General features: G+C 31.5%; 2 protein-coding genes across 6 annotated transcripts; one reads left to right on the plus strand and one right to left on the minus strand.

The window, feature by feature from the left end:
* Positions 1 to 1,366: 1,366 nt before the first annotated feature.
* LOC105764658 (chlorophyll a-b binding protein 4, chloroplastic) lies at positions 1,367 to 2,683 on the plus strand. Its single transcript, XM_012583322.2, has 2 exons — positions 1,367 to 1,630; positions 2,020 to 2,683. The coding sequence occupies exons 1-2, from the start codon at positions 1,425 to 1,427 to the stop codon at positions 2,570 to 2,572; spliced, it is 759 nt and encodes a 252-aa protein (XP_012438776.1). The 5' UTR covers positions 1,367 to 1,424; the 3' UTR covers positions 2,573 to 2,683.
* On the minus strand, positions 2,662 to 7,820 carry LOC105764655 (agamous-like MADS-box protein AGL65). Of its 5 annotated transcripts, none has more exons than XM_052624951.1 (13): positions 7,635 to 7,819; positions 7,073 to 7,126; positions 6,806 to 6,991; positions 6,065 to 6,124; positions 5,959 to 5,977; positions 5,783 to 5,847; positions 5,652 to 5,664; positions 5,489 to 5,550; positions 4,566 to 4,662; positions 3,996 to 4,043; positions 3,797 to 3,924; positions 3,225 to 3,609; positions 2,662 to 3,063 (listed from the first exon to the last, which is right to left on the minus strand). In XM_052624951.1, the coding sequence occupies exons 3-13, from the start codon at positions 6,988 to 6,990 to the stop codon at positions 3,004 to 3,006; spliced, it is 1,122 nt and encodes a 373-aa protein (XP_052480911.1). In that variant the 5' UTR covers position 6,991; positions 7,073 to 7,126; positions 7,635 to 7,819; the 3' UTR covers positions 2,662 to 3,003. The 5 variants fall into 5 exon arrangements, with proteins under 5 accessions (XP_052480911.1, XP_052480912.1, XP_052480914.1 ...); XM_052624952.1 differs by having other exon boundaries at positions 7,073 to 7,144; XM_052624954.1 differs by having other exon boundaries at positions 3,797 to 3,918; positions 7,073 to 7,189.
* Positions 7,821 to 12,586: the final 4,766 nt, after the last annotated feature.

Raw genomic sequence — 12,586 nt, forward strand, 5'->3', positions numbered from 1 at the left:
AACATGTATAGCCAATTGAATGGCAGTTACTTCAAAAGAGAAAGAACAAAACATATCTTATTAAAATTATTCTTCATTCATGATCTTGAGAAGATTAATAAATTTGTTTTAGTGGTAATTTGACATATTTTTTTTATCAAGCATTGTCAACTACAACATTTGAAAGGCTAGTATGTATGACTGGAATGCATCGACTCAAATATGTGTTGTAATGCGATGTTGTCTTTAGGAGGAGTCTAAAACACGTACTCTTTTCTTTTAATCGAAGTTTTGGCCCAATAGATTTTCTTGGAAAAGGTTTTTAAGGAGAAAAATTATAATGAAAATTTGTAAGCTCTTCTTTCTTCGTTAAGTTTTTGTCTCATAGAGTTTTTTCTAAAGAAGATTTTGACAAGATATATTTTCATTGATGAATATCCAAAAGGAGCGTTATAAATATTTTCAGAAGTGGATTTCTTTTCAACTCTTATAGCCTAAATAAAAATATAAATCACTTTCCAACCCCTAAAACTCTTACGGAATTTAGGGTGCATTTAGTCGGTTGAATAATACATTATGGTCTGTAATGATATATTCTGGAATAACATTAAGTTATTTGGATCTTAACATTTTGAACATCTTATAATCTCACATTCCCAAATGGTGGCAAGATGTCGACTTATTCCTGAGGTAATCTTAGATCACAAGTGTAATATTAAATTTTGGATTGATATACCCTTTACTTTTATTATTTTAATTAATTTAATCTCTTTTTCAAATGAAATTTAAGTATAAATAAAAATAAAATAAATATTTTTCTTAATGATGAAATAGTAGACGTCATACTTTAAAATTAAAATTATTATATTTACTCCAATGATTATTATTAGTATGTTAAATATACTTTAATGAATTATTACAATTATAATTCATAAATTCATTTTAACATTATATATTTACTTATTAATATATAATTTCTCATAAAAAATAAAAATTATAATAATTTATCAAAAATTGAGACTAATAAAAGTAAAGGATAATGTAACGTACTAATATTACATTCTTATAATTGAAGCCTATACGTCATGTAGAAGCTTACAATACATGAGATAAAAAAAAGAATTATAAATCCCGTGGATAACATCTTTTGCCACTCATAAGCACATGTCAAGCAACGATTGGATGTCAAAGATGAACGTGGCAGATATGTAAATAATGTGAACTTGGTCCCCGATGATCATGTCTCAGCCAATAACAACAAAGAAAGAGATTATAGATAAAGGGATAAATCTTAATTCATCTCAACCGTTGGAGATCAAACAATCAAATCCAAGCTTTACTGACAACCACACATGAATGGCAATATCATAGTACAAAGCTGAGGCTTAAGCCATGCACTACAACATTTACTTTCCCTTACCCATCCTTTCTTTCTCCCGGAAATCATGTCTGCCGTCACTACACAAGCCTCGGCTGCCGTTTTCCGCCCATGCATGTCGAAAACTAGGTTTCTTACCGGGAATTCCGGTAAGTTAAACCGGGAAGTTTGCTTCAAATCAATGTCATCTTCATCAATCAGCTCATTCAAAGTTGAAGCCAAGAAAGGGGAGTGGTTGCCTGGTTTACCTTCACCGGCTTACCTCACTGGAAGGTACATTCTTTTAGTTATACTGTTTGATACAAAATAAACTGACGAGACTGGTTCAATATCTCAGACAATGGCATTTACACCAAAATATATTGTTTTTTTTTAACATATGAAAACTCTTGTTTTGAAGCAATATTTCATATTTCAATTAGCTATTTGGTGGGTCACACTGATTATTTGATTCAATGGTATTTAAAGGAAATATACATAATCAGCTATCAGCAGTAGATTAAACCAAAGGACGGGGTTGTTAGAGTCGCATTAGGAATTAAACTTTGACCAGTAGTGTATAAGCGAAAATAGAAACAATTCTTGTGAATCAATCTGAGAACCAATGATTTAGCTAGTTCGGTTTGATTCTTAACATCGGTTATAACAATATGGAAATGCAGTCTTCCAGGTGACAATGGTTTCGACCCTCTTGGATTGGCGGAGGATCCGGAGAACTTGAGATGGTTCGTGCAAGCAGAGCTGGTGAATGGCCGCTGGGCAATGTTGGGTGTTGCGGGGATGCTTTTGCCTGAAGTATTCACCAAGATTGGGCTGATCAATGCTCCCCAATGGTACGATGCTGGAAAATCCGAATACTTCGCATCCTCCTCCACCCTATTTGTGATCGAGTTCATATTGTTCCACTACGTGGAGATCAGACGGTGGCAAGACATCAAGAACCCAGGATGTGTGAACCAAGATCCCATCTTCAAGCAATACAGCCTGCCCCCACACGAGTGTGGATACCCTGGTGGCATTTTCAACCCCCTCAACTTTTCTCCTACACTTGAGGCCAAGGAAAAGGAGCTTGCCAATGGGAGATTGGCAATGTTGGCCTTCTTGGGATTCATAATTCAACACAATGTGACTGGGAAAGGACCATTTGACAACCTGTTGCAGCACCTCTCTGATCCATGGCACAACACCATCATCAACACAATCAGGGGTTATTAAATTCAATTTCCCAGTTTTTGAGTTTTCCTTTTTTTGTTTTTTAATTCAAGATTTCAATCATCTTCTCATTGCAAACAAAGTAGCTCCAATTTACGAGTAAAATTTCAGATAGCATCTAATCTTATTCATATTTTCAAACTAATGATAGTAAATGTTCATCTTAATTTTCTACAAAAGAGTATTTTAGTGTACATTTTGGGGGATTTGGGAGTAACTTTCAAACCCATCCCCATTAAAACTATGCTTAAAACAAATTAAAAAGAAAAGAAAAGGAAGTTCATATACAGGAGCCATTTATCGTGTTAAGCAGGAAACACTGGCCAGATATCAGATTCCATCGGAAAAACTCCATTGCTGGGTCAATTCTATCTCAATAAAAGGCACAAGCAGGAAATGTTTGGATTCTGATTCATATCTGTGAGTCACTTCAGCTACAAATTATGACATTGACCAGATGGAGGTGTTTGATTCATAAAAGTCGATTTTGTTTGCTGCGATAAACAACAATCTGAATCAATGACTTTGCAGGCAGATTCAATTCCTAGAACACACTAAACTATATCTAAGTAAATAAAACAAATCTGAGTATAAGACAATCCAATAACTTATATCCTACAGTTAAGGATAGAACAAGGCAAATGCTGTTCCTCACCTGATGGTAAGAATTCCCATCAAACATGGCAATGCCACAAGGACCTGAAGAAGATATCCAAGCTTGATGACCACCATTAGACATAGGTCTTGGGGCTTCAAAGTCAGTAATAACTTGGTAAACTCCAGGATCGCCTTGTAAGTTCCCTACCATCTCAGACTTCAACTTCTCGTCATCTTGCAAATTTGAGGCACTAAATTGCGGGTATAAGTATTGCTTACCGAGTTGGGAATTTAAAAATGCATTATTCCCTAACTCATTCAGGACATTGCTTTCCTGTATTGTATTATCAACTTGTACTGAATTGCCAATATCGGTTTGTTTACCAGGGACAAAGAAACCAGAATAGCCTGCAAGGGAGCCATCTGTAGCGCACTCCGTATCTCTGGATCAAATAAACACCAAAAAATAAGAATGCAATTTATATGCCACTCTGCAATAAATCATTTGAGATTAAAAACAACCACGAATCTGCTGGTTGGCCTTGAGAGACATTTTATATTCATAAAATTGAATATCCAAGCAGACTAAGAGGAATTCAATTTTAAGTTACGTATCCATAATGGTCTTACAGATTAGGGAGAAAGTTCGATTCATTATGCAATAACATTTGTTGATTGTCATTGTTCGGAAGCCATGTAACAGGTTGGGCTTCTTGCACCCCACCAATCATCACAGGCAAAGGCATTGCGTTCTGAAACTGTAAGCCAGAGTAAGTTTAAGATACTTCCCCCAAACCAAAGAAAGACCGAGAGTAAATGCTTTTTCTACCTGGCTAGTGGATTCTAGTGGCAGAAGATGGTGCTTTCCATAGTTTTCCTGCCAAGGAAGTACCATGCATAAGTAATTTATAGTTAAACATGGCTTGGTATTAACTTGGTAACTTTATCAGTGCAAAGAGGCTAAAGAACAAGGCAGTTTTCAGCAGGATCCGGTCTTTGCTAACCTTTATTGTAGTTAAACTTATGTTAATCAAACTCAGGTGTGAGTGTTAGATACGAGTATATGTTAGACATGAGCATGGTCAGATTTTTATAAGTTTTTTCATGTATTCGAAAGATCCTTGGACGTTATATCCCCATATTCATCTGCTAGGAATGAGTATTGGACACAGATACTTCAAAAGAAATGAAGAGTCGGAACAAATATAGAGTTAAACAACCCTATCATTTGAATCAAGTAAATACATGCAATATCTTGATCATACTTTACATATGGACATATATATATAATAAACATATATATGCATGCCAATGAGCATATCTGTTTCAGTGTCTCTGAAGTTGAAAGGAACGTATAAAAGTGCATGCAGATCAATATTACTGAAAGAAAACAACATACCTTGTGTATCCGGATACGCTCAATGGATTCTCTAAGTGAATTTTCCATCTGCCTAAGATGTTCTAGGTTGTCAATTTTATCCGGATTATTCCAGTAGCTGAAATCATTGCATGATAACATAAGAATTACCCGAATGACTCCATAAAGAAATTAATCATGTTTTTGCAGTGATAATATGCACATGTTACTGTCCAAACTGTATTGGAAAACACAAACAGTTAAGAAAGAACACAACCAAAATAAAGAGATAGACAGGGTACAGAACAACCAAAAATCAACATAATTGCTACCATCCAAAGGTTAGAGGTGAGCTATAGATTGAGAGCAGTTACAGGGTTTGAGTTAAAGCAAAGATTTGAGCTGAATAAGGGTTTTAGCATCAGAGACACTTATTTTTCACAGAGTGATGTGAAAATCAAAATTTTTAAATCCAGGTTTATATTTTTCTGCATGATGCAACCTTAAATGACAAGCAAATCCCTTGACTTATATTTTCCTCATTATTATATCCCCACGATAACATATAGCAACATTAAATATATTAATCAAGTTCATTCCCACTATATCCTAATTCTATTCAAATTGGCAACAAACATGCCACGTAAAATCTTAATGCAGTAAATGCTGAAACTTCCATAGTGGCCTCAAAATGCATCTTGTATTTTCTATACTCGGGAAAACATTAACCTAAAACACCAAACTCAGAAAAAGTGGTTAATTAGGGCCTAAAAGATTTGTATAAAAGATGTTACAATGGACAAAGATTGCATGTCTTGCAGTATACATTAGAGTTTAAGAATATAATTTACTGTGACACGATAATTGTAAACAGTAAGACCTCTTCTTATCTCATGCAAACATTTTATAAACAAGACCAAAAAGAAAAAGCAATACTTTAACAATCAAAAGCTCCAAAGGTGCACCTCAGTCTCTTATGTACTTCGCTAAGCCGAGCTTGCAACATTGATACTTCATTAGTCATTTCCTGAAAGTAGCAAATATCCAAGAAAATTAAAAAAAAAAAAAAGGAATAACCAGAAAATCTAAGATCAAATGGGACACATGTAATGCAGGCAAACTTCATACCTCAACAGACTGACTGCAGCACCGGTAAAAAAAGAAAGGAAAAATAAAAAGAAAAGAAATTAGATTCTTCCCAATCTCTTACTTAAATAGAAACACATTATCTAGAAGAAAATGAAATAATGGTCACATACGTTGCACCTAGAAAGTCTTGTATGTTTAAATCGTGATCCAATTTCTTGAAGGTTTTCTTCAGTGCCTATATTCTCAATAACACGACTCAAAAATTAGAATGATAAAAGTGCAATAATGCTTTACTCTTAAGTTGAAGCAGAAGATATCGAAGAAAATGAGTTTCAAGGAGTCTTACTTCAAGGCTCTCCAGCTTCCTGTTGAAGACCAATGAAAACCAGTTAGCTAAAATGCCATTTGAATACGAACAGATTATTCAAGAAGTCAAAATTCAGAGTGCACACCTTTTTGCTCTTTCTTGTGGTGTTAATTGTGCAAACTTTGCAATAACCTCTTCAATAGTGCTGGGAGAGAAAAGGAGAAAAAAAAAAGAAAACAAGCACAAAATATGAACCCCATTACCTTACTCAATTTTCTTCTACAAACATGGTATCTTCTTTTATATACACAATAATGTATAAATATATGATTATTTAGACAACAATATATCTATGGCTATTTCAGAATAGCTTGTTATGTGCCTGACGCTGTGTTATGAGGAAAGCGAAGAATCACAGTAATAATGGTTCTAATCAAATAAGAAAAATCAAAATACAGCACAAATTCAGAGATAAAGAAGGCAAAGAATATACTTCATTAAAATCCTAGTCCACTCTAGCCAAAAAAATAAAAACATCTTAGTCCACCATGTTTACTAATTAATCCAACTGATCATTACAACTGTCTAAGAAAAAAATTGAAAGGATATCTTTATCTGTTAATATAAAACATACATAAATTCTCAATATATATGTTCTATCTGTTAATATAAAACATACATAAATTCTCAATATATATGTTCTACTTCTTACACTCATGTTATAAGTTGTGTTGATATGAAATTGATTTCTCTATCAGAGGAAAATAAATAGATATCATTAATTCAGGGAATGCACAAAAAGTAATAGCATTAATTCAGCAATCTCTTCTGAAACATAAACTTAGGCCATCCAAGAAATTAAAACATGATTCCATTCTTCCAATACCTGCGCTCTCCATGGAATAGAGTAGGCTTTCCGGTTGGAGAAAACATGAGAAGGATGATATGAATGTCACATAGTATTGATAATTCCTTAGCTTTCTTCAAGATTCCAGTTCTTCGTTTGGAATATGTAACTTGTCTGTTGCTATAGCTCTCTAACCTTTTAATTTTTAGTTTAACCCTTCCCATTCTGCAAATTCACAAGAAAATCTTAGTTCCTTTTCTTAAACCATATTTTCATTCTAAGTAAAAAATCTCAACATTTACTTACTTTAACTAAGCAAAATAAAGCTGTGCAAGTGGAGCTCTCATTCCAGGCACCAACCTTAAACAACCATGTGATCTTCAATAGAATTTCAAACACAGATACTCAAAACTGGAAAATTATCTGAAATTTAATAGAAAAATGTTGAAACATAAAAGAGAAAAAGCATTTGTTGACACCCATCATCATGTTCCCTTTTCCACACAAACGGAGCATATCTTATCAAGCGGAAAAAAAAAAGGTTTTAAGTTGAATATGATTAAATTTTCAAAAACCCAGAAAGGAAATATCAAAAAATAGAAAATAAAATAAAATAAAAAAGAGAAAATTTTTAACCCCAATAGAGAGAACAAATATTTTCTCTTATTGACAACAAAAAAACAAATATTTTGTCTTTGTCCCAAAAGGAAACCCAATTTACAGAAATGGAGTATACCCAGAAGAGAAAATCGTAGAGGAATAGAAAAACAACAATAGATGTGAAGAATTCATTGAGATAGAAAAAGAAATCAATCATACAGTGAAGCTAAAGAGGAAAAAAATAAAAGAAAAAACAACGACAGCTTACAATTTAGAAAGGAGGAGGAGGAGGAGGGGTCAGGCTACGATTTCGGTGGATAAAAACACACTGAAATTTCGTTTCTTCACGAAGAAGAGGAGAGCTTAGAGACGGTGGAGAGAGCCAGCCAAATGGACGGTGAAATGTTCGATAAAATGTCTAACAAAATCTAAACCAGAGGATTGCATAGCTTGGGCCGGGTCGGTAATCTTTTTGTTTTTAAAACACCCGATTCATTATTCAAAAAATAACAAAAATATTTTACAATTATATTTATATATATTTTTATTATAAATTAAATAAAAATTTAAATTATTAAATAGCAATTTCGATCAATTCAAATTAAAAAAAATTACGTCCCAACTCGACTTGTGTGTTGTATGAGCCAAGCTTTACTAAATCGCTAATAATAATAATAATAAATTAAAAGTATTAAAAGTAATATTATTATACTAATATTTTAATTTTATTTATAATTTAAATTAATAAAATTAGTTTTATAACTTTTAAAATTAAATTTTAATTAATAAAATAAATTTTAATGTAGGATCAACTTTTACTATACTTTATCCAACACCAAATAAAATAAAATAAAAACCCTTGAATTTTTATTAGTAATATGAAGTTTTAAGGTTACTTATTGAATAAAATATATATTATTAATGTATTAAATATTAACTTAAATTAAATTAGACAGTTTAATATTTATAATGATTAAAATTAGTGATATAATTAATTATAACTTAAAATTATATTCAATTTATTATATAATTAAAATTTATTTATTAGGATTCAACAGATTAACCCAAATTTGAATAAATAAAAATTTATTATCTTAAATTCTTATCATATATGCTCTTTTGATACAATATCTAGAACTACACATAGTCACTGCAGTGACAATAATACTTATATCAATTGAGCTAAGAATCAATCTGCTTTTACTTGTTTATTATTTATTACCAAGCTTTACTTTTAGTTAAACTTATTCTCTAATCATTTACTATTTGACTTAGTTATTAATTTATTTTAAATTTTGAAAGATTAAATTACAATTTTATCATATATTAATATATAATTTTATCATTTTAAAGACATTAAGCATTTTTTCCCCATTTTTTGGAGGGATCAAAAGTAGTTTTACCATACATCAAGTTATAATGATGGGTCAAATATGTGTAGATGCTCTAATAACTAATTTCTAATTAATAATGGGTTGATTAGAAATTAAGTTAATGTGCAAAAGTTATATATTAGAGTTATGGTCACCAAATTACACATAACGAAACTTTTCTAATATCTCATCTTTAGAAAAGAGAGAGTCATCTTCTCTAGGTTACTTGTGTGCTAATTTGAAAAATCAAAATCATAAGATCCGAAGATTTCAAGATATCGATAAATTCAGGTACATTTCTATATTAAATTTTGTTCTTGATGTTGACATGACATATCTTAATTTATTTAATTTTGTATAATAATTTTACAGTTCTAACAATAATATAAGAAGACTAAGGAGAACTTTTTCTATTTCTTAGGATCAAGGCCCTTATCTAGAGAGGGCTGAACTTAAAACTGCTTGATAGATTTTGAATTAAGTTACTGTAAATCAAGTGTTTTCTTTTAAGTGGATGCAAGGGAAAGCAAGATTGATTTTTTTTTTTTTTCTTTTTATGATGATTACTTGTGTTGTCATACCTTGCTCTACTCACTATATAAAATTCCATTCTTTATGTATACAACTATGGTAAAGATGTAAAATGTGTTACAAAAATAACTTATATGTTTCATGTTTCTATATATATACTTTTGAAGAATTATGTATAAATATTTGGTGAAAGTACCTACCAAGTTCATCTATTATAAAGACCAAATAAATTAGTATTATTAATGAATCAATTTAATCCCTATACTATTAAAAAGAATCAAATAAGGTCAATTTGTAATAGATTTAACTTTTATTGGTTAAAATTGACATAAAACTTTTTTTCAATTTCAAATAAAAGATAAGTTTAAAAATATTAACTTTATTAATTAGTAAATGATGTTTTTAAATAGTAAATGTTAACTCCACTAATATGTGACATTATTTGATTTTTTTAATAATACAAATACTAAATTAATCCATTTAATGGTAGAGGAACTAATTTGATCTAGCCCTTTAATAGATGGACCTACCAAATACTTCCACCTTAAATACTTATTTACCTTTGAAAAGATTAGAAATATTATAGTTAATAGTAAAAATTAAATTGAAGCGGGTAGGGTGGGACGGGGATGGATGCATCCAATATCCATAAAAGTAGTAATAAATTTTAAAATTATACATTAAATTATTTAGCACATAGATGGTGGGGTAAAGCATGCCAAACATAGAGTAGTGATAGATTAGTTAATATTCATCGTCACCCTCCTCTATTGTCATCTCTATCCTACCTCTTTTACCCCTCTAAAACTCTCATTTAATAAAATCAAATTTATATTAATATTAACATTATTTGTTCAATATTCAATCCCTAACCTTAAAATTTTCTAAATCATTTGTATTTTTAAATATGTAATTTAAGTTATTTGAGTCTATCCAATATATTTAATAAAAAATGTTATTTTTATTAAATTTTTAAAATTGATATTATTTTTAATTTTAATTATAAATTTATAATATTATATATATTATATTGAGAAAATATCTGGTATACTGTTAGCGAGGTTTTTAGATTCCATAAGCAAGGTCAAAGGTTAACAATTGTCTTATAAGGGTATAGTAAATTATTTAAAAAAATAAATTTAAAAAAAAACAAGGCAAATTTCAAGGCTACTTGCGGAACCTTTTAAGTAGGAGAAAAATGTGATTCAGTATATTCAAACTCACATCCTCTTATACTGGCAACAATATCAATACCAACCGAGCTAAGACTCAATCGATATATTATCCTTAATTCTAAACATGAGATACTTGCAAGATGAAAATATAATATAGTCAACCCTTTCTAAAGTAGACCTATTTGTTTGCTTGATAGAGAGGTGGTTGTTATACACCTATAGCAACATGCTATTATAAAGAAATAATCATTATAAACTTAACATATAATTCATATCGTGAATTTTCATCAATAAAAAGGTAAGAATTATGTTTAAAAACGAAAGTGAGGATCAAATCAACAAAATTAAAATACATATAACAGGTCTAAATGTAACACCCTAGCCCTAATCTGTTGTCAAAACAGGTTTATGGAGCATTACCGAACTTTTCAGATCAAATACGAACATTTCATATCATTTAAAATACATATTAGAAACTAATCATAATCACTCATATTGTCCCTTATATGAGCCATCGAAGCCCAAAATTCACGTTAGAAATGAATCGGGACTAAACCGAAAACCTAGAGAATTCTTCACAAAATTTCAAAATTCTTTCTAGGTGCAGGGGACACACGCCCGTGTGCCCAAGCCGTGTGAGCCACACGGCCAAGAGACACGCCCATGTCTTAGGCTGTGTGGGCATTAGATGTGGGCACACGACCGTGTCCTAGCCCGTGTCTATGCCCGTGTAACTCTCTGACTTGGGTCACACGACCAAGCCATATGCCCGTATGCTAAACCGTGTGAGCGTACTAATTTGTGAAATTAAGGTGCAGGGGTCACACGGCCTAGACACACGCCCGTGTGCTAGGCGGTGTGAAAATATCTGGGCATTCTGTTTCTCAATTTTAAGGATGCAGGGGACACACGGCCAGACTACATGCCCATGTGCTAAGCCGTGTGTGACACACGGCTGAGACACACACTCGTGTCTCTGCCCGTGTGGACGAAAATAAGCCATTTTAAGGCTACATTTCTCACCCATTTTTTTTTATTTCAACCTAAACACTTCAAATTTCATACTCATAGGCCATAACAAGACCTTTAATACAATCAATTCTTAGCTCTAAAAATATCATATTATCACATATATCCTAACATTCTAATTTGCCACATTAATCAATTCACATATTTGATTACTTATAACAACCATATTTTACCAACACATTAACCAACATGCCCATAATTTATCCATCAATTAATCACACCCAAACATATATCAAGCAATATAAGACTACACATACATATATAAGTTGATTAGAAATTTAAACAAAATGTAATTCATGATATTTACACAAACCAACTTTACTCAAAACCATTCCGACCCTATACATGCCATATAAACCATAGTATGCATTGCAAAAACTACCAGAACAAGTTGGATAGTGTGGGTAATGACCCAAAATTCACAGGCACCGAAAAAATGAGTTATAGGGCCTCCGTCTTAGTAAATCGAGTTCGTAAATAATTATTAGGAGTAATCATGAGTCTAGTTGAGTGTTTAATTAGGTTCAAATTTGGTGAATTTAGCTTAGTTAATAGATATTAGTAAAAATGTAACAGCCCAGTCTAAACCCTAGTCGGACAGTGGTTTCGGGACCACAAATCCGAATTAGAAAAATATTTTTTTTATTTTCTGTATCTATTATGTGTGAATTTGCTTGTGTGAAATTTTCGTGTTTTAATTTTATCGTTTAAGTGTCCGATTAAATGAAAGGATTTAATCGCGTAAAATGAAAATTTAAGGGTTAAATTCAAAAGGGCCGAATAATAGTTGTTCTTTTAATGTGAAGGATTTATGTGGCAAATAGACCATTATTAAAGCTAGTGGGCGGCATTTGACAAGAATGACCTTAGCATATAAGTTAAATATTATTATTAAAGGTTAATTGGTAAATGAATTATAATGTATATTATAATAAAACAAATGAAAAATGTTGGTGGATTGTTCATCCACCCATCACCGAATATTGAAAGAAAAAGAAAGAGTTGAAGCTTTGCTATATTCGGCCTAGGTTGAGCTTGATTAAGGTTTTTTTTAATCGATTTTTGATAATTTTTACGTTTTTGAGATCGTTGCTTCGTGTTCTTCAAAACCC

Source organism: Gossypium raimondii, chromosome 12 (genome assembly GCF_025698545.1).
Source record: "Gossypium raimondii isolate GPD5lz chromosome 12, ASM2569854v1, whole genome shotgun sequence".
NCBI lineage: Eukaryota > Viridiplantae > Streptophyta > Magnoliopsida > Malvales > Malvaceae > Gossypium > Gossypium raimondii.

Excerpts from the sequence above, each read along its gene's own strand:
- LOC105764655 (XM_052624953.1), bottom strand. The coding sequence starts at position 6,990 with ATGGGAAGGGTTAAACTAAAAATTAAAAGGTTAGAGAGCTATAGCAAC. Across the intron at positions 3,610-3,796 it reads TCGAACTTTCTCCCTAATCT|AGATACGGAGTGCGCTACAG; the intron begins GTAAGACCATTA and ends TATTTGATCCAG. Across the intron at positions 3,064-3,224 it reads ATGGGAATTCTTACCATCAG|CAAACAAAATCGACTTTTAT; the intron begins GTGAGGAACAGC and ends TGTTTATCGCAG.
- LOC105764658 (XM_012583322.2), top strand. The coding sequence starts at position 1,425 with ATGTCTGCCGTCACTACACAAGCCTCGGCTGCCGTTTTCCGCCCATGC. Across the intron at positions 1,631-2,019 it reads CCGGCTTACCTCACTGGAAG|TCTTCCAGGTGACAATGGTT; the intron begins GTACATTCTTTT and ends ATGGAAATGCAG.